This window comes from Ursus arctos, unplaced genomic scaffold, assembly GCF_023065955.2.
Source record: "Ursus arctos isolate Adak ecotype North America unplaced genomic scaffold, UrsArc2.0 scaffold_7, whole genome shotgun sequence".
Classification (NCBI taxonomy): Eukaryota; Metazoa; Chordata; class Mammalia; order Carnivora; family Ursidae; genus Ursus; species Ursus arctos.
Window position 1 is genome coordinate 9,799,037 of NW_026623089.1, and position 20,696 is coordinate 9,819,732.

General features: G+C 49.4%; 1 protein-coding gene across 19 annotated transcripts in view; it reads left to right on the forward strand.

Moving 5' to 3' along the window:
* FGFR2 (fibroblast growth factor receptor 2) overlaps positions 1-20,696 on the forward strand; it is a 101,481-nt gene that overhangs the window by 68,663 nt on the left and 12,122 nt on the right. For 11 of the 19 annotated variants that reach the window (XM_026494285.4, XM_026494286.4, XM_026494288.4 and 8 more), the window contains 5 exons: positions 501-703; positions 9,313-9,464; positions 12,527-12,648; positions 14,893-15,003; positions 16,657-16,847. In XM_026494285.4, coding sequence (XP_026350070.1) covers positions 501-703; positions 9,313-9,464; positions 12,527-12,648; positions 14,893-15,003; positions 16,657-16,847 — 779 coding nt within the window. The remainder of the gene's footprint in view (positions 1-500; positions 704-9,312; positions 9,465-12,526; positions 12,649-14,892; positions 15,004-16,656; positions 16,848-20,696) is intronic. The other 8 variants (XM_026494281.4, XM_026494278.4, XM_026494284.4 and 5 more) reach the window with 2 other exon arrangements.

The following is a 20,696-nucleotide window of genomic DNA, read 5'->3' on the forward strand; positions in this document are numbered from 1 at the left end:
GAAGAGCTTACCCAAATAAGAGTGAGGCACCTACCATCTCTTCAGATGTAAAAGTGGGCATTGTTTATATTTACGAATTTTTAATTTGGTTTGCATCAGGGACCACCATGGAAGACAGTCCTCCCCCCCCCCCCATAGGTGTGGTTAACTGCCCTTCCCTGCCCAAATGTCTGATATAATGTGGCCCTGTAGCCTGCCCTTTGTGTCCTGGAGGCAACCAATCCATCATGATCACTGGATTGCAGAGGCCCATTGAGGCTAGAGATAGTGGCCACTTGGGCCCTGGTGGTCAAGCGGGGAGCCTTTGGTTACTCACATTCATTTGGGAGAGGTGCATGGCAGGCCCTTAGCCCGTGCCATTCCGCAGCATTGAGTCATTGGGAAGCCTGTGCTTGGGGACGGTCATCACCTTGTGATTCGTTTAGCTATGCCAGGATGCATCGACCCCGTGTAACTCTGTGGCCTGCTTATTTGTTCCTCCCCTGTGGTCTACACTCTAGCTCCTGTAAGAGAAAAGGAGATTACGGCTTCCCCAGACTACCTGGAGATAGCCATTTACTGCATAGGGGTCTTCCTGATTGCGTGTATGGTGGTGACGGTCATCCTGTGCCGAATGAAGACCACGACCAAGAAGCCAGACTTCAGCAGCCAGCCAGCTGTGCACAAGCTGACCAAGCGCATCCCCTTGCGGAGACAGGTAACAGAAAGTAGATAAAGAGTTTGAAGAAATGTACTCCTCCCCCCGCGCCCCAGCCAGCCCTCGGGTCTTTTTCTCGGCTGCGATATCATCTACTTCTGCGAGCTGTCCCGACATGCCTCTCGGTGGCTCTCCAGTTAGTGTTTGGGGCTCGGAGAGTCAGGTCCTGGGGCATCTGTGGGGTCAACTGAGTCAAGTTCCAAAGGCAAGAAAGCATGACGGTGTGAGACTCTGGGAGCTCATCGGTAGGACTGGAAATAACACGGGGAGGCGATGCCCTTGTGTGTGTTTGAGGCTCAAGTGTAGCGGTCTTTTTGAATCATAGGCCACTTTTGTCCCCTGTGATCTAATGCTGTTTTTGAGACAGGCTTATGCCACTAGTTGGAAAGGGAGGGACTCTAGTTCTCTTTGACTTATTTTTTTAAATCAAGGTCAGAAACTTATGCCCTAGAGATGAAACTGAACTACAGCTTGATTTAAACCAGACTATGATGTCTTTCTTCACTGGGTTTTGGCTCGACCTCTCTGATTCTTAAAATAGAAATGTATGCATATAATATGTTATTGTTAATCGTTCACAAGTGTGGCTGTGGATTTGGTGGTAGAAAGATTTTTATATTGAATGAGCAACAGATTGTTCTTCACCCCGTGTCGGGTCTTTGGTGGTTACGTTTTGCTTGTGTCGTTTTGCTTTGGGGAGACAGGGCGAGATCGAGCCTCCACACCTCTGCGTTTAACCAGAGCTGCAAAGCCGAGTGGGACAGGATGTGCTTTGACTCCTTCCTCTGTTCATGAAGATGGGAGGGGAAGGCAGATGTGAATGGAAAGGGTTCACAAATAAAGGGTTGGGAACTGTGTTCCGATCGAGGAATTTCTTTTGAGACAACAAGTAAAATGGCGAACTCAGCGGCTCTGTTGCAATTACAAGATGTTTGTTAAAGTTGCAGATTCCTTAGTCTTAGCCCCCGAGATTCTCATTCCGTAGATCTTGAATGGGGCCAGGAATCTGTATTTTAAGCAGGTCCTTAGGTGATTCTGCAATGTACTCCGAGAAACTCTGGGTTAATCCCAGCCCTGCCCCTCCTGGGACTTCAGGTGGCGATGACATTTTCTGGATCAAGCATTAGCACGGATTAGGAACCAGTTGGCCAGCCGCGGTTTTGGCATGGCTCTGGCTGTTCTCAACCCAGCTCCAAGCTCCGGGCTGAATGGGTCCTTGTTGACTTCTCTGAAGCCATGTATCAAGCGGCCCTTTATTCTTCTTAGAGGCTGAGGATAGCGTTTGGAGTGTGTGTGAAGTGCAAGTGATTGCCCAGATTGTGTTAGAGCAAGGGGAATAAAGGTGCCCACTGGGTGACTCCTGCCACCAAGAATGCCGTCGTTATTAAAATGACACCACTGTCATTCTTGGGGCCTTCTAGAGAAGCAATGATGGGGCCACTTGCCTGACTCTTCTTAACATGGCCAGATGGTGCCTTCAGTGACCTTTAGGTGCTCTGGCCAGCCCTCCCCTCCCCCTCCTTTCCAGTTACCTCTGGGCCATTCTTCCAGCCACCATCTTGAGAACCTGGCCTCAGGAGTTGGAGAAGGGAGTGGTGTTCCCATCTCTATTATTTTTTTTTTTTTGATAGGGGAAAATGCTACCTTCTGGAGGAAACCTGCACTTTGGTGTAGCTAGACCGTTGGCCCATAATGATTTCATCCTTTTTTCTGAAACTGTTACAATGCTCTTCTTTTTACTTAAACATAAAAGATACAGCTGCCCTTAACATCGCCTTGACTCAACCCTAGTCATTGTATCTGCATGTCTCTTTGGCTGGCTGGCCTTTCTTCTTTGTCTCCACCCCGGTTGGTCATTCTTCCTGTACTCTCCCCGTGTGTAACCAAAGGGAACATTAGGTTTTCTCCTTTTCTCTCCCTCCTTTTCTTCCTTCCCTTATCATAATTTCCCAAGTGCTTGGTCTAACCCAGGTTCCATGCAGGATACGGCCTGTCACGTTCACCCGTGTTGCCAAGGTTATTTGGGGGTCATCATTTGGAATGTCGTTGACTTGGGTTTTAGTAGAGTCAAGTAGAATAAGAGAAGCAGAGGAAGGTGGACAATTACCAGTGCCCTGGAAAAAGGATCTCTGGGAGATTAATTTATTTGGGGGAACGTTGACACACCTCACCTCCTCTTATATGTTAAAATGGATGTGCGGTTCTTTACAAAGAGCACCCCGACAATAAGCACGGCCCCTTTGGTGGAGAAGGAGATGCCTGTCAGGTATCTGGATAAAAGAGCGTTATTGGACTATAGCTGGAATGAAAAGCCCCATAAAGGCCGGCAGATATGTTGATGACAGAGAAAATACCACGGGGATGCCAGGCATGCCTTTACCTGGCGACAGGTGAGCCTGTAATCAAATGTCTTGAGGATGGGTTCTCCCTAGTTATTTGCAATGCTGTATTTGCCCACTCTCCTCTCCCACACAGGTAACACTGAGTGTCTTCGTGATGGGCGTGCGAGTGTTATCTCCTTGGCCCTGACCCTTGCCCCGCCCCCCCAGCACACATACACGCATCTCACTCAGCTCAATCCATCATTGTTCTCTGTTTAGAACAAGAGGAGTTGTGTTTTTTCTTTTCCTTCTTTTCTTTCATTTTCTTTCTTTCTTTCTTTCTTTCTTTCTTTCTTTCTTTCTTTCTTTCTTTCTTTCATCCTGTGAGTTTTTCCTTCTTGACATTTACTAATTTGTCCTGGACTTAACTGTTACAAGACAGTTCAGTTTGTTATTTTTTTGAGTCAAAAAAACTCTTCTTGCGTAGCTAAGAAGACATTCCTTGTGTTCAGGTCCCAGTAAGCTGGAGTTTTTTGAGGCTCTTTATGCATTTTGATGCTTGAGGAGAGAGAAGAGAACTTTTCGGTCAGGCGAGGAAGGTGGCAGCTGCGTCTCCCTGTGTCCCGTGACGGGGGTTCATCCCGCTTTCAGTGCTGGGGCTCGGATACCGTGCCAGCCGCTGGCTCGCCTGCTCCTGCTCCTTTGGAATCCACGTCATCAAGAGGGCCAGCCCAGGGAGGGTGTCCTCGTGAACTCATCAGCTCCTGTGCAGGTCTCGGGGCTGCACGTGGACAGCCGTAATCGTTGGGAGGCAGCCTTTGCACATCCATGAGTTCAAGAGAGGGTTTCACTTTCCCTGGACTGCACACATCAGTTGGGCACCGGTGGGGAGGGGGGTGCCGAGGAAATTGAGGGTGTTTATTCAGGAGGCACGTGCTGTTGCTGGGTTTGGTGGGTCCGTTTTTCAGTGAGTACGTCGTCTTCCTTCTCCGGAGCCAGAAGTCTCCATAGGGCAGGATGGAAATTTCACTTTTGCCGTGAACAGGTAAACCCATCTCCTGGGTTGGGACGCACGTGCGTGCAACACACTCTCCCACCACCACTGGCCTCAGAGAAGGGCCCACAGGGTAATGTTTTTCTGAGACTTTAGTGTCACCCTCTGGGTTGCTGATATGGATAGATCAAGGTCATCTTTTATAAGGTATCTTTGAGATGAGTGGCATGTTCCCAGAGACCCGAACAGGTCAGAAGATGTGGAGGGACTGGCTGGGTGCAGGCGACTTATGAGCCGGTTCTTGGGGCGGTGCATTAATAGTTATTAAACACACTGAATCCCGTGAAGGAGGGTTCCACTCCTAGAAGCTCATTCATTGTCTAGCAGCCCTGACCTGGGAATATTCTCCATGTTTTGCTCAGTCACCTGGTCTAATGAGACCTCCGTGGTTCCAGAACACACTTGGGTAATGAGGATGGCCGTGGATGGCTAACCGGACTCTGCCCTTCCTGTGGGTGCCTCACTCTCTCTGGCCCCCATTGGGCTGTTCTCCCCTCTCAGCCTTCCAAAGACAAGGCAGTGTGAGATCTGATTTGGATTTTGGCTCCTGGGATCTTCTAGGAAGAACCAGCCTGTCCAGGACTCGTGAGCCATTGCTCTGATGGCTTGACTCAGGGAGTCCAGGGAACAGCACGGGGGAGGCAGAGACTTGGCAAAGGAGAAGAGTGATAAACCACTTTATCTGATGACTTAAATTTGGTTATGGAGGGAAACAGAATCCACCCCCGAAAGCCCTTGAACCTGTAGCCCTGCCACCTGGTTCGAGGTGGTGAAAGCATTTTGTTTGGCCATCAGGGAATGGTGGGCAGGGCTTAGAGCAAAAAGTATGTTAAACTCAGGGCCTTCTGTTCTGGGTTGGGAACGTAGAGCCCCAGCTTCAGAGTCAGGAATTAGCATGAACATTCGTCACCCCTCCCCTCTTTGCCTCTGCCTGCCTCGTTCTCTGTGAGGTCCCCTGCCTTGGTTCTAATCTAGTCTAATCTAGTGCGTAGAGATAACCCTGTTTCTTGGTGGCCCTTTAAAAAGAAAAGAAAAAAATCACTTTCTTGCTTAATCTCCCATACAGACTGTAGAAATATACAAAAGGCACATTTCATTAAAAGCTTGATTTATGGCACGTGTTAAAGAGATTCCGGAAAGTGGGGAGTTAGATACTGAAAATACATGCTAGAAACGTGCCTGTGGGGATTGAAGACCGGGAAGGCGGTTTATTTTAGGGTGTTCCCATTTATTGTTTGTCACCAACTTAATGATCGCCACCCATGGAATATTTTTAAATTAGATAGGCTATCCAATAAGGGAAGATCGTGATTTTGTGCAAAAAACAAAAAAACAAAAAGCAGGGATAATTTAATAGTGTTGCGTTCGTCAAGGGATTCACAGGTGGGCAGTGGAATTACTTGAGGGACGTGTTCGGAAGGAAAGAAGTTCCAGCAGGATGCAGTGGGAGGATTGTGCCAAGCCCCGGAACCACATTGGCTCGCAGCAGAAACGGCCTGAAGAGAAAGCCAGCCATGGTTTACAATCCCAAAGGGGATTTGAAAAGCTCAATAAAAATGCATGGAGGTAAAATGAAGATAACACCACCATGGACAGAGGGACCAAATTCTGGTCTCTCATACTTCTGATATTGTCTTACCTTTTCTTCCCCTTTGTGCTTTTTTACAAAAGTATTTTCCAGAGTTATACATTGAACCTAAACCTCCGTCCGTAATCTGGACAGAACTTTCCTAAGTAATCCTTTTTGTAAACATGATTTTCAAGTTTTAATAGTAATGATAACAACCAAGTGTGTCGGGGGGGTTTCCGTTTTAAAAGCTTTCACATGAAAACCTCGTTTGAGATTGTTGGGAGGAAGATGTGTATGTGTGTGAACTTTTGCCGTGGGTTTGTGGGCAGAGAATCTTCTCGGGTCATAGGTTAGCCACAGAGCAGTTAACGTCTGACTGGACGTTAGGTTTTTCTGTTCGTAAGCAGCGTCTGAGCCATATTTGTCATGAGGACGTTTTCACGCTCTGGCTTTCCTCCTGACTCCCCGATCCTTTGTTTCTTGGGTTCGCTCCTTGCTGGAGCCCCAGCCCATCCTAGCTGTGAGCAGAGGGTCTCATCTTCCAAACCAGTAAGGCAGTCAGCCCTTAATGCCAGCGGGGTTTGGTTCTTTGCGGAGCACACAGTATGCCAGCATCTGCCACACAACAACAGCCACAGGGTCCAGATCATCCGGGTTCCCCGGAAGAAGGTGCCAGTGGTAAGCTCCCCTGGATCTGGGCAGCACAGGATTCTGCAAAGGCGCTAGGAAAAGCAGTTATGGTGTTGGTAGCAAATATTAACTGAGCTCTTCTCAAGTGCCAGGCTCAGCACTAAATGCCTTAATGGGTGTGACCTTATTTTACCGTCATGGTAACTCTGCGGGGTGGGAACTTTCCTGGTTTCCTTTTAACAGGTAGGAAAGTCTAGTTTAGGATGGATAAATGACTTCCCCAAGCTCTCACAGTTGGCCAGCATGGGAACTGGGACGTGACCCCTACCTGACCGGGCCCCCATGTCGTAACAGTTAGCAGGCGGAAGGGTACCAGCTAGGGTTGGCTGCTTGGCTAGGGCCGGTCAGTGCGGTGTCCGCATGGGAGGGTGCGGAGATCACAGAACCCAGGACGGGAACACAGGGGAAGGAGAAGGGCAGTGTTCTTGTCATTTCTAACTCATTTTAGAAGTCAAGTCACTGTGTTTTAAGCATATGCGCTCTGCATTTTTTTTTCCCTTCCTGTGACAGTTTTGACTTCCTCAGTTCATATCTTTGCTATTATAAGAAATATTCTTATTGTTAAAGAAGGTGCTTTTTCTAAAACATAAGAGAAATACATAGGCATGGCAGTAAAATTCAAATGGCTGGGAAAGTTCTGAGATGAGACAAATTCTGCCCCTTCCCTCCATGGGGCAGAGTGACCAAATGCCCCAACCCTCTGAAGGTGGACACTATTAAATCTCTTCTGTATCCTTCCTGAAAGTTTAGAAACAATGCTGTGTTCTCACACGCCACGTGGGAAGGCTGTTTTCTTCCATCATACTCTAAATCTTGCCACTAAGAGCAGAGATTTTTGAGGACCTGCCTTTTCCCCCAGAACCGTGCCCCCCTGTTATTTCCCCATTGGGTTTCCCCTCCTCTCCACCGACCGCAGCACACCGGGCACCGATAATGGAATTCTGGAAATCCTGCAGGGCTGGTGGCGCGAGGCTCGCCTGCTGGCCTTGCAGAGAGTCATGGCCGCAGAATCTGCTAGGCCGCGGCCATTTGGGGCCTGTCTCATCGCGAGGCTGACTTTTACTAGTGTGGTCGGTACTTGTTGCCAGTGATCCTCAGGTGCGAGTCCCCGTTGCAGCCAGTGGTGATTTTTGCCTCCTCACGGGGGTGAATTTCCAGAAGACCTTACTGTCTCTGCAAATACCAGCCTCGTTTTGTATCCACAGCACAGGGCCTTGAGTCAGTGTAGAGCGGCGTGTGGGGCCCCACGTGGAGTCTGGTGGGTGTTCCAAGTTGTCTCTTTGGCCAGCGTGGGGTCTCTGCCTGTCCCCGGATTAGTGGGGAGCAGCAGTGGGTTCCATGGGAGTCCACACAGTTAACCTTTTGTGCTTTCTTCCTTGCTTCTGCCATTGGAGCGTGTGGACACCTGGGTGTGAGGCCTCAGCCTCTTGGAGCCCAGTCTCTTCACGAGGTTCTCTCAGCTCTAAAATGAATGACTCTTCAGCTCCTTTTTAAAGAAAAAATTATTTACGGTGTTCACAAAAACACTGCTCATACTGTCTGCATAGTAAAATTCAGGAGTGAGTCCCCCTGTCAGAAGATTGCTCAGAAGGCTCAGAATGTTCTCTTGTATGTTTTATTTTTACTTTTTAAAGATTTATGTATTTAGAGAGAGAGAGCATGAATGGTGGGGGGGGGGCGGCAGAGGGAAAGGGAGAGTCCTCAGGCAGACTGTGCTGAGTGGGGAACCCAACGTGGGGCTCGATCCCATGGCCGCTGAGATCATGACCTGAGCTGAAATCAAGAGTCAGATGCTCAACTGACTGAGCCACCCGGGGGCCCGTTCTCTTGTACATTTTAAAAGGTAATAGAAATTCTGGGTTAAAAATCATATACACCTTGATTTTCATACTGAAATCAACTTCTTATTCCTAAAATGACCCCCCTCCCCCAGTCCATTCTTGGGCCATGTTTAAACCTCATGTTCCAACTTTCTTGAGCCCCAAGTCTCGTTCATAGTTTAGAATAAGGGGGTGGTCAAGCAGCCCACGATCCTACCAGCATTGTGTAGTAATTCAAAAAATTGGCCTTAAGTGGGCTCTGCTGCATTTTCCTTTATAGAAACCAGCACAGGGAAGATGCCATGTTTAAGGAGTAGCCCTTTTATCAGACTCAGACTGAAATGGGTGAGGGGGAATGAGAAAACCTGGGGAAGCCCTTGCATGCCAAAGTGGGGAAAGGAGCTTTCCCATGTGATTATGAATCAAGGATGTAGTTTTTTGCATCTTGACTCTTCGTCCCATGTGTTCAATCCACTAGTTTCTGAAAGTGAAGTTGACCAGAGTCCGTTGATTTTCACTGAATGGCCTGGACATCAGCCAGTTCCCAGAAGGACTGGGGAGAAGCAGAGAACGGCCCCAGTGCCTGGGCCTCAGGTTACCTGGACTCAGGGCACTTGGAGCTACTGGGAATGCCTTCACATTCGAATCCCAGAGCTAGTTCCTTGAGACATTTCAGCTTTTCATTCCAAAGGCAAACGAAATACCGAAGAGCTGATTTTCTAAGAAGTTTTCTTGGAGTGTCATAGATACAGAACTGATTCATGATCTGAGCTGTTCTGCAGGGAGATTGATCACGAGGGGCTCTGAGACAGGCCTAGGCAAAAAGGCAGTCATGAAGCCCATGGGGTGGTTGTCCTGTCCTCAGGTGCGTGTTTTGAGGAATTATGTCAGAAAGCTGACTTACATGTTAACGCAGGTACTGTCTTCAAATGTTTGCAGACCTGGTCTTAGGAATGTAGGATGTGGGTGAAATCTGGTACTGCATAGATGGGAGGACAGAGGAGCTGGAATCCAGTGGTTTTGGTCCCAAATTCTTGACTTTGGCCAGCTCTTCCACTTGTCTTCCTTTCTGAGACTCGAACATCTGGCTGGGCTCTGGCTGGCCGCCAGCCTTCTCAGGTGGAGCCAGGATTACATCTGTCTTTGCATTTTGTATCCAGGTTTCTGCCGAGTCCAGCTCCTCCATGAACTCCAACACCCCGCTGGTCAGGATAACCACGCGCCTCTCCTCAACGGCAGACACCCCCATGCTGGCAGGGGTCTCCGAGTATGAATTGCCGGAAGATCCAAAGTGGGAGTTCCCAAGAGATAAGTGAGTACTTCTGTGGACACATCCCCGAATGGAATCGTAGGTATACATGGGGATGTTGGGTCGACATGTTCTTTTTCTGATCCTAATTGCAAAGGCCACGTCTGATGGTGTCAACAGGAGCGCGTGAGATTGTATTTCTAAATAACCAACTCCCAAAAAAGAAAAGTATGGATTTTTCTCTCTCTCTCTTTTACTGGTTCTTTTAAAAGTTGGCATGGCTGGTCCCCAACCAAGATAGTCGCCTTGTGAGCACTTATTTTACTTTTTAGATGATTCAAACCCAGTCCCATGTTCTAAACGTAGGACTGTATCCTATTTGTAAAACAGATACGACATTCCACCTTCTGGTTATTAGAACATGACTGTTCCGTAGTTCATTTCTTTGGGGAAATTAGGTGTAAAATACAAATTGCCTTAGGAATCTTCAGTCAGCATTGCTCTTTTTAAGGTTTTTTTTTTTTTTTTTAGATTTTATTTATTTATTTGACAGACAGCCAGCGAGAGAGGGAACACAGGCAGGGGGAGTGGGAGAGGGAGAAGCAGGCTCCCAGCAGAGGAGCCCGATGCGGGGCTCGATCCCAGGACTCTGGGATCACGCCCTGAGCCGAAGGCAGATGCTTAATGACTGAGCCAGCCAGGCGCCCTCTTTGTAAGGGTTGTTAATGTCATACGGGGCTGTAGAGTTTTGAGTATGGTACCTGACATCGAATTTCCCGTGGTCCATGATATTTTCTTTCTCGGATGTTGTGGAGGTGTTCCCATCAGACGTTCAGTCAGAGCACGGCCCCCAGGCTCTGTTGAAGGCGTTACGGGGAGCTGTCAGCTCTCTCTTTGGCTTCAGGTCCATGTATTTGGGCTGTCCTGGGCGGAATTTGAATCCTGGCTCAGCTAGGTGGTGGCTGGGCAGCCTTGATTCTCTGAACTTCATGATTATAAAATGATGACCATGGTCTAGACCTCCCAGGACCGAGTGCAGTTCTTGGCTCACGAGCTTCCCCGTCTTGCGCTTCCCTTCACGCAGTGCTGAGCTGGGAGGTCTGAACCGCAGACCCCAACGACGTGGCAGTGCCAGGCAGAGAGTGTGTGGGTCCGATCCTGTGCTCCCAGCCCCCTGTCTTCCGGGCAGGACCAGCGCCCAGACCCACCTTCTGAATTAAAGTAGGATGGTCCTTGAAGGCCAGCAGCTCGCGCCTGGGGTACCGCTTGTAGTCCCTCGAATCTGAGCCTTGGTAGTAGCGGGAGGTGGAAGTGACGGACTGTTCATCTGTATCCCATCAACTGGAGAAGCTCTTGCCTTGCTTCTCTACAGCTCCCGCTCCCTGTTCGTCTTGACATCGGCAGCATCTCCCTGCGATTAGGCCAGAGAGGTGTTTAATTACAGTAGAAGAAACACATCCACAAATGTGGAGGCACCAAGATAAGCTTTTCTAGAGCCTGGGTCCGACGAGCTCTCTTGGGAAAGAGGTAGCTTACAGGGCACCGTGATTGCGAGTCCCACCACTCCACGCCCGTCTTGTTTCCCAGGAGCCAGTTTGGAGATACTAATGTGCGTCATACGCTAGGCCCAAAGAACTGCACAGGGATCGCCCTGTCAAGAGAGTTAATGGCTGTAATTTCCAGAGTATTCGTGTACCATCGCGGAGAGACTTGTTGATCGAACAACAACTGGGAGGCAGCAGAGAAAAACACAAAGAATGGCTCCTTTACCTGAAGAGTGTGGAAAGAGGACAGGGTTGTTTCTCACGAAGCCACCTCGCTCCCTCCTCTGGGGGTACAAGTAGGAGGGCTCGCGCGCACAGTTCTCTCTGCGTGTAGCACCGACCTAGGCGGCTCTGATCGCACGTGAAGAAGTTACGGCTCCCAGGTTCGGGCCCCAGTGTTTGCGGCTGGGACCCTGCAGTCCACAGGGGAAGCCTGTGTGTGCCTAGCCATCAGCTCCCACCTGGGGGGGACCCTGAGTGCGGAAAATCTGAGTGCTGAGCGTTTCGGAACGGAGTTGAGCACAGACGTAGGGGGAGCAACTTTCCAGTGAATGAAGGCTCTTTAGAAGCAGTTTATTAGATTGGAGGCAAAGGTGGCACAAAGAAAGGATTGTTGTGCTTGTAGTAGCAGGGCAAGAGGACATAAATTAGCCATTTTTCTAATGCAAATGTTTATTTTCTGCCAAGATACTCAGTTTAATTTTAGTTCAAGAGAGAAACGGAATGACCTCAGCCCAGCGTACACGGCCCTCAGTCTTTGCTTAGCATTTGTAAACCATTGTGTACTTACTGTAAATAAGGCATATTTACTAAGGGCTGTGAAATACTTTGCTGTGTTGTGCTTAAGTGAAAAAAACCACATTCATGAGTATTCCAAAGATTTCTCCATTCTGTCGGCTTCCAGAAGTTCCAGAGACAATATATGGCTATTAGTAGGACGTGCACCGAGCTTCTGAGCTTAGAAATACAGTTGATCGTGTTCACTCTGGGTTTTCTTCATTATTAATTTTGGGTAGTTAAGGATTTCTAAACTGTTCGGTCAAAAAAGATGCCCCTCAATTTCTAGAATTTTCTTTGTCCTTTTGGGAAAAATTAGAGATTCCTTAAAATGTGTTTAAGATTCATATCATGTAACTTGGCCAGGAATGTGACCGTAAAATCCACTGGTATTTGAATAATAGTGATTTTAAAGACATCGCTTCACAGAGACCAAGAAATAAGAACAGCTTTAACGTTTTTTTCTTTGAGACATTCTAAATTACGAATATTCAACTGGCTGGAGATGAAAAGCTCCTCATGGTTAGCACTTAGGAAAGCTGACCACCTCACTAGCAAGGGTGCCTTCCACAAAGAAAATAAATCGTGAACACAAATGTGAAATTTAATAGCTGTCCCGCCTGTAATTGGCATTCTCTACAACGTCACTAAGAAAATACTCGAGCGCGTGTATACCCCGGGTCTCATTAGTTCCATATGATAAATGCCCCATGCTTTTGCAAGCCGCTGAAAGATTTTTATATTTAGTTCTGGAATTTCCCCTTCACCAGATGCTGTGCACTAATCCCCTATTTACACATTTAGGCTGACGCTGGGCAAACCTCTGGGGGAAGGTTGCTTTGGGCAAGTGGTCATGGCTGAGGCGGTGGGAATCGACAAAGAGAAGCCCAAGGAAGCAGTCACTGTGGCGGTGAAGATGTTGAAAGGTGCGTGGGGAGGGGGCCGGGCCGGGTGGGGGTGGGAAGGGGGGGGACGTCTTATCAAGAATGTTCCTTTTGTGGCATGTGAACTCTATCATGGCAGGGGGTCAGAGAGCACATAGTTGACCTAGGGGTTGAGAAGTTTTCAGTATAAATCAGCGTCCTGGACAGACGATTTATCTTGTGCTGTGTGCACTTACAAGAAAGAAAAGCCAGTTTTGTTAGAAAGTGGTAGCCTCCCAGATGATTCGTCAGCTCCTCGTTGGTGACTGTTTTTTTTTTTATTCCCTCTATATTTGTATGTGCTTCAAAATATCAACTCACGTGTACCTGGTTAATTTAGGTGAGTCTTGGTATGCTGAATTTGGGACGCAAACCTTAATTTACAAATAAAGGAAGGTTGGCCTTTGGGAGGGAGGGAGGAGTCGTGGGGAGAGGAGGACACACCTTCTCTTTTGTAAGAGGAACAAAGCAGAATTGACACTGGTCTGGGAGAAGCCCTTAGAAAACTAAAAGGGAAGGAGCAGGATCGGTTGCCGGGCGGAACCTTCTGGAACATGGGAACAGTTAACCCTGGGATGTGAATGTCGCATGGCGTTCGTGGGATGACTGTCCAGCCCTGCTTCATGCTCGTGTCCGAGGAGCTTATAGCTCAATCGTCACCTTCCTCCTCTGCACTGTTCTTTTAGGAGAGGAGTTCTAGGGAGTGGTTCTGTTCTGAATCCTGTTACAGGGAGCTGAGAAAGGACGGAGTTTTTCCCATCTGTCCGGGCAGAGACGCCTGTTCTTGGATGCGGGTGCCTGACCCATTGTGGTTGCTCCTGGAGTTAGGCTTTTTCTTTCGTGGCCTGTCGTGCGAAGGTCGTCCTATCCCTTCCCAAGTGGGTGGAAGTAGCCAAAAAAATGAATTTTTTTAAGCTGCTGATTTGAATGGCTGCTAAGGAAAACTTGAGTGTTCTGAACTCCTCACCTTGGGATTTGATGCGAGGGAGGCCTGTGCTCGGCTGCCCCACGTGTCTCAGCTCAGCTCCACCCACAGAGGTGGCCCTCTGGCTTTTGTCCTGTGTGGTCAGGGTCTGCCTGTGTGCCCTCGGCCCCCTGTGTGGCGGCTGGAGGGGGCTGCGTGCCTTACAACAGCCAGCCTCAGCAGCCCCTGGCCACGGCCCGGGGCAAACGTGGGGAAGGCCCAGGCTTCCAGCTTCTTGGCAGAACTTTTGTTTGGTTTTTGGAGCTCAGAATTAGAGGTCTGGGCGTTTATTTCTCTAGATATACTTAGGCTGGCCTTCCCTTTCAGGGTAAAGAAGGACATTAGCCCCAGAGCCCGGTGGGGCCCTGGCGATTTTTATAGCCAGTGGGAGGCTCGCTGCCAGCCCTCCCCATGCTGTGTGTGTCTTACCTCGCTGCCATGGCATTGATCTTCCTTTTGTGAAGTTAAAAAGCTTTTTGCCACATGGCTCCTATACATGTCCTTATCTCATTTTCTTAGTAAATGCAGAATTTTCTGTATCGAATTAACTCAAAGAGAGGCACATGGGAAGAGTCTTGCCACTTTCCAGAAGCGATGAGCCGTGAATGTGGGACCTAAACTGTTCTTGAAATGAGAGAGCAGAGGTTTAGAAAACTTTCATTTTTTTTTTAGGTTGGGAATCGCAGCCCCCCTTTGAGAATCCCACAGTTGAAAGCACGAACCTTTGCCCGCTCAGAATCACGTGCACACACGCACTTTTGTAAACACTTACGAGGTGCCCCCGAACGTGTCTCTGAATTCTGTGAGGGCTCGGATTAGCAGGATTTAGTCTGGAGAGAGTCTGGTGGTTGGAGATGCCCCATTCTCCTCCTCCTCTTCCTTTCTGTTGTACCCTCAGTTGCTTTCAGGCCCCTTGAAGTTCGATAGGGTTTTTTTGAGGCCCCATAGCTCGACCAGAGGATGGACTTATTTCACGATAAGGTTAAAGCCCCCCACACTGGTGAGGGTTGCTGGAAAAGAATTGGCCTTAGCATCAGAAGCCTGTATTCTCATCCTGACCTTTGACCCCATTGACCCCAAATTAGCTATTGGACACGGATCAGGGCAGTTCCCCGTCTGGGCCTTTGCCCCCTTACCAATAAAATGTGGGAGATGATTTGGAAAGTCTTTTCTGGTTCTAAAATTCAATTTCATGCTGTTTCCACTAAGTTGTTGACAACTAGCACCAGCCGCCGATGGGTTAGAGAAAACTAACTGGTTTTTAATTTACCTAATGTTTGTAGATGATGCCACCGAGAAGGATCTTTCTGATCTGGTGTCAGAGATGGAGATGATGAAGATGATTGGAAAACACAAAAATATCATAAATCTCCTTGGAGCCTGTACTCAGGATGGTGAGTAGGAGGAAAAAATGCTTTCATCCAAATAATTTACGCTTCGATGTTAAAATCATTTTAGAAACGGTGGGACTTTTGGATCTTGCTCCTAGGGCACCTCAAGTGCATGTTTAAAGTTCCCTTTAAAATCCCCACAGGAAGATGTTCCTGGCCATGAACACAAAGGGGACTTTGTGACCGTACCGGGGGGCTGGGGAAAGGTAGGCGTTGTGTGGCTTTGGATGGGAGGGCCTTCTAGAGTCCTGCTGTTTTTAGGGCATAACCTGGAGGGTGTTGAGAAAGGACAGTGTCCTATTGTGTTTTGTAGTGCTAAGAGGGACTTCTCAAAATAAGACCCTATGCGGGGGCATCTGCGTGGCTCAGTCGGTTAAGCGTCTGCCTCTGGCTCGGGTCATGGTCCTGGGGTCCTGGGATCGAGCCCTGCATCGGGTTCCCTGCTCAGTGGGGCGTCTGCTGGTCCCTCTCCCACTGCCTCTCCTCCTGTTCATGCGCTCTCTCTCTCTCTCTCTCTCTTTCTCAAATACATAAAATCTTAGAAAGAAAAAAGACCCCATATTTTGGTTGACAAATCCCTTAAAATGGGGATGGAAGAAGCCGTGTCTTGCTATGGGCAGTGATGGCTGAACTCCCAGGAATAGTGCAGGAGAGGGAGGGAGTGGAATGAAGGGACACATTATCTTCCTTAGGGGGGGAGAGAGCGCTGACTTCTCTCACTGGAGAGCTAACTAACACTTCGGGAATCGGTTCGGTGATAATAAACTTGATGCCTATCTTTGCGTCAGCCATTTCTCTTTTAGGTCTGTACCAGCAGTCGGGAGACTTTCTGTGAAGGATGATTGTAAATAATTTTGGTTTTGTGGCCTTTAGGGTCTTTGTGGCAACTACTCATTTTGCCATTGTAGCGAGAAAGCCACAGACAATACAGAAATGAATGGGCCTGGCTGTGTGCCAGTGCAATTTAATTACAAAAACAGGCAGTGGGCAGGATTTGGCCTGCGGGCTGTAGTTTGCCAACCTCTGGGCTACGCCATGGAGAAAGGATTGCACGTGTGTGTAAGGAGGCACACGCAGAAATGTTCGCTGTGTACTCTTTGTTACAGCCCAAACCCGGAGGCGACGTAAATGCCCCTAAGTGTAGGGAAATAAGTAAATAAAGTGTGGTATGTTTGTATGATGGAATATCGATAGCTCTTAAAAGGAATGATCTAGATTTATTTTTATCTGCCCGACTGGGTTCCACGAGGATAACGTGTAGGGGAAAATGTTGCAAAGCTGTAGCTTTATTACTCATAGATGTGATTAAAATAACATTTATTGATACATATGTGTATGTAAAATGGTTAAAATGGACCGGAAAAGGCAAATTTATGATAACCATTGCTCCGCAGGAGGGCACAGGGGAGCATGGGAGTGACAGGGGAAGGACACTGACTCTATCTCTGTCTATTCCTTGAAGACTTTGGAGGCTATCTTGACCCAAGTGTCGATGATCATTCTGGGGGAGATGAGAATGCAGGTGTTCTATTTTGCTGTATGTTTCAATGAATTAAAAAAAAAAAGTAGTGGGTTATAAGAAACAAACCTGGGCTGAGCTTCCCAGGGTTGGATCTGGGTGCGTCGTCTGAGCGAGCTTGCCCTCTCCATCCACAGGGCCTCTCTACGTCATCGTGGAGTATGCCTCGAAAGGCAACCTCCGCGAATACCTCCGAGCGCGCAGGCCGCCGGGGATGGAGTACTCCTATGACATTAACCGCGTTCCCGAGGAGCAGATGACCTTCAAGGACTTGGTGTCCTGCACCTACCAGCTGGCGAGAGGCATGGAGTACTTGGCTTCCCAGAAAGTGAGTCCTTCACATTCTCCTCAGTTGGGTGGATTCCAGTTAAAAAGGTCTGTGAGGAAAACAGGCAGTTTGGACGTGCTCGTTTGCTGAATCAAGCCCTCGCATGTCTTGTACAACCTGGCAAATATTTATTGCGTTATTCACATCGGGGTTTGGTGGACTCTTTAAAAGCCAGAGCGGCCTCAGAAGCCTATAGTGATACTGCAGAGAAGAGCAGAGAAGATGTCTCGTCCCCTGGGATTCTGCTTCCGGTAGAGGACGGCTAGGTTAGGAGGCACTGTCTTTCATTCTGATGAGTTTTTTGGGCTTTATTTGTTTTGGGTTGAGTTTTTGGACATAGACTTTGGTTGTTGCGTTTATGGTTTTAAGCTTGAAAGGCCATTAAATATTCTACGAACAAAGATCAAGCGAAGGGATATTTTAGTAACACCGAGTCCTGGTGTCATCCGGGTTTATTTTGTCTTACTTAGCGGGGTGACCCTCTGGTTCAAAGTTGGCCAGGTCCCCTGAGGTGAACCGTCTGCATTCCAAGCATGCCACTTGCAATGGAACTTTAAACATCTGAGTTATTCTGAAAGCAGTTAGACAGGTGCCCCAATGTCCTCTGGGGCATTTTGGATGACCCGAGACACCGTCCCTTAGCTCACACTTCGGGGGGAGGCTTGCAGGACTTCCTCCTTGGGCAGAGGTGGGGTCCCTTCCTACCTGTGGTGAAGCTTGATGCCAATCCGAGTCCCCAGAGGAGTGAGATTCTCTTGTGGGCGTGGACCCCTTGTCACTGGCGAGCCCGGGCTGGGTCATGGCTCTGCCCAGTCACAGGAGTGAGGGATCCGACCACCGGGCATCGGGGGTTTGGGAAGGGGGCGGCTGCACCTTAGCCCCTGCTTCTGTGGCCGTGTTGGAAGGTGGCCAGAGCTCCCACACATTCTGTTTTTTGTTCTTTATTTTCTTTTTTGTTTGTTTTTTTATTTCCAAGAGAGCCCAGAATTGAAGACTTTCTCAGATTTTTTTTTTCCCTGTAAAGGCTCTTAACCTATAGATTTTAGGAAACAAACAGCTTTTGTGCCTGTGATGGCGTCACCTGTGCAGGAATACAGGGGAGTCCGCCAACTGAAAAGTCTTCGACGTGAGGAAATGGATCAGATCCAGAATGTGGGACATTTGACAAGACGTCGCTTCAAAATGTCCACGTCACGAGAGACAAAAACCACTGGGGAGACAGTTCCAGATTAAGGGAGGCTTAAGAGACAGGACAGCCAGGTGTACACGTGTGGCCCTGGACTGGACCTCGTTCAGTGTGGGAGGCGGCAGCTTTTATAAAGAACATTTAGGAACAACTGAAACTTGACTAGGGTCTACGTCAGCTCGTATGATTGGATCGATGTTAACTCTTGGGGCGGTGGTAGTGGTCCTGTGTTGAGGTAGGAGACATCTGCTCACGTGTGGCGGTGTGGGGCGTGCAGTCACTTCTAAGCGGTTCAGGCAGACAAAGTATGTGTGTTGGGGGGGAAGTGTGTGTGAAGAGAGAGAACCAGCAGGACAGGCGATCCCGGCCCCCGTGGACCACCGTTGTTCTGTTTCGCCTTTGCTGCAGCTTTCAAATGTTCCTCACTAAACCTTGGGGAGCGGGCCTGCCTGCAGGCTGCCTGCGGTGACCCCCAGGGCCTGGCCACTCCGTACCCTTCCCTGTGTGGAAGGCGGGGAAGCGTGTTTCGGACGCAGCATGGCTCTGCTATTAATACAAAAGCGGTAGGAGGGCTGGCCGACTTGGCCATTTTATTAACCCTTCCAGCGAATATTCCCAAGCACTCCTGACTCCGGTGCCTCGTGCCCTAGGTCAGGCTCCCGTGGTGGGTGGCCGCAATGGACAGAGTCCTTGGACCTCTTGGAACAGGAACCTCGGGCGACAGCAGGAGAGGTCAACAATAAGTGTGGGAATAAAAATAAAGATGGGAAAGGTTGAGAGGCATGCTGTGCAGGAAACAAATTGTGGGAGGTCAGTGGGAGGTTCGGGGGGGAAAGGTGGCTGGTGGGCACCCCCGCCGGGGGACAGCTGTGTGCAGCTTCTAGGGAGGGACGCGGGGTGTGGAGAGCAGCATGTGAGACGTGGCTGGAGATGGGCAGGCCCAGCTCATTCAGGGCCTCACGGAGCCGGGCCAGGCCTCCAGATTGCACTCTCGGCGCGTGGCGGGCCACCGAGGGGTGGGTAATGGGGTCGGGTCTGAGCCATAAAGCTCCCTTGCCGTTAGGCTGCTCACAGCTGGTGGGTTGCAGGCTCGGGGCTGGTGTTTGGGGCTAGGGTTTACTGGCTCCCACAGGCGCTGAAGAAGACTGATTTTGGATAGATTTTGCTCTTGGGATAGTTAGTGTGTCCAGCGTGAGAGATCGGATGGTAGTGCAGCCGATCAGGACGAGGAAGACTCCGGGGTGGGAGGTGCAGGGAGAGGGTGGTGGGAAGAGATTCTGGTGCGCGATTCAGGATGCACTTTGATCACATATGAGAGCCATTCCAGGGCCGGTGCCGGGCAGGAAGCTGCAGGCCAGAGCTCAGACCTTGGGAGCCAGCAAAGGAAGTGTAGTTCCAAGGCATGGGAGGTCATCTGTGGGGGGGGGGGCGAGGGGCAGAGAAGAGGAGGAGTAGAAAAAGCTCTCGATTTCTGGAGCTTGGCTCAAAGCGCCTGATGGCAGTGGAGGCTGGGGGGACACAGAGGTAGGAGGAAAGGCAGGATGTGGGTCACAGAGGCCACAGGACGGGTTTCAGGAAGGCGGAGTGTCCTGCGCAGAATGGGAGAGAAGGATGTGCCTTGCATCTGGCTCAGATGGAGCCCGTGTGGACCACCCCATTGCTCCCCAGCCCTGAGGACTCTTGAGATCCTTCCCCCTTTGGAACTGTTCAGTATAGTGAAGAGGGAACTTTGTGAAAGGAAGCAATTCTCGTTATTAATCAATACTAGTTTTTGAGAACTCAACATCTGCCAGGCACAGGACGAGCGTTTTACGTACAGTATCCTCCGTAACCTCAGAACATGTCTGAAGTATGTGCGATTTTAGGATAAGGATGCTGAGGACCGTTGGGAGGTGCCAGGACACCTATGAGTCAGGTGGACCTTAGTCATTGTCCTCCTTTCCAAGGTGGGGACTCCTAGGTCCACAGAGAAAAGTCGCTGGTCCCGGACCTGGCCCTTCGGTTCTCCACTCACCCACTCTGCTCCCCAGCCTCCCCGCTGTTCTCAGGTAATCCCTGCCTCACTCTGGATGGCGGGGAGGACCGATAAGATGCCCTGTGCCCGGGCTTTGCTCACTGACACAGAGTGGGCTGGAAGGGTCAGAGCTGTATGTCCTTAGGGCCTTGAAGGGTTCCGAAGCCCTTTGCAGAAGATCGCCTGCAGGTAAAGACCTGGTGGATGAAGAACTTAAGAATGGTCCCTGCGAGTAGAGCCTGCTTCTTAAGGTGGAGGGCTTAGTGCCGACTGTGGAGGATGAAGAAGCAGGGAAAGGGCCAGATTCTGGCCTGCTCACACTCCCGCCTCGCAGCCGCCAGCCATGAGCCGCTTAAAATGCTGTTGAGCGAGCTCTCTGGCTCATTACTGATGGAATGCAGTAACAGATTCGGCTTAGTAAACATTTACTGGGTCAGGCTCTGTGCGCGGTGCTGGGAATATAGAGATGAACGTACAGGGCCTGTCCTTGAGCCACTTAAAAATGCACGCGTGCACGCACGTGTGTGCATGTGTTTGTGGGGAACTAGGGGGCGGGCAAGGAAAGAAACACCGGATGTATACGGAATGCAACAAGGTAATACGGGGTATTTGAAGCTTATACAAATTATGAAAGCTTTGCTGTTTTTAG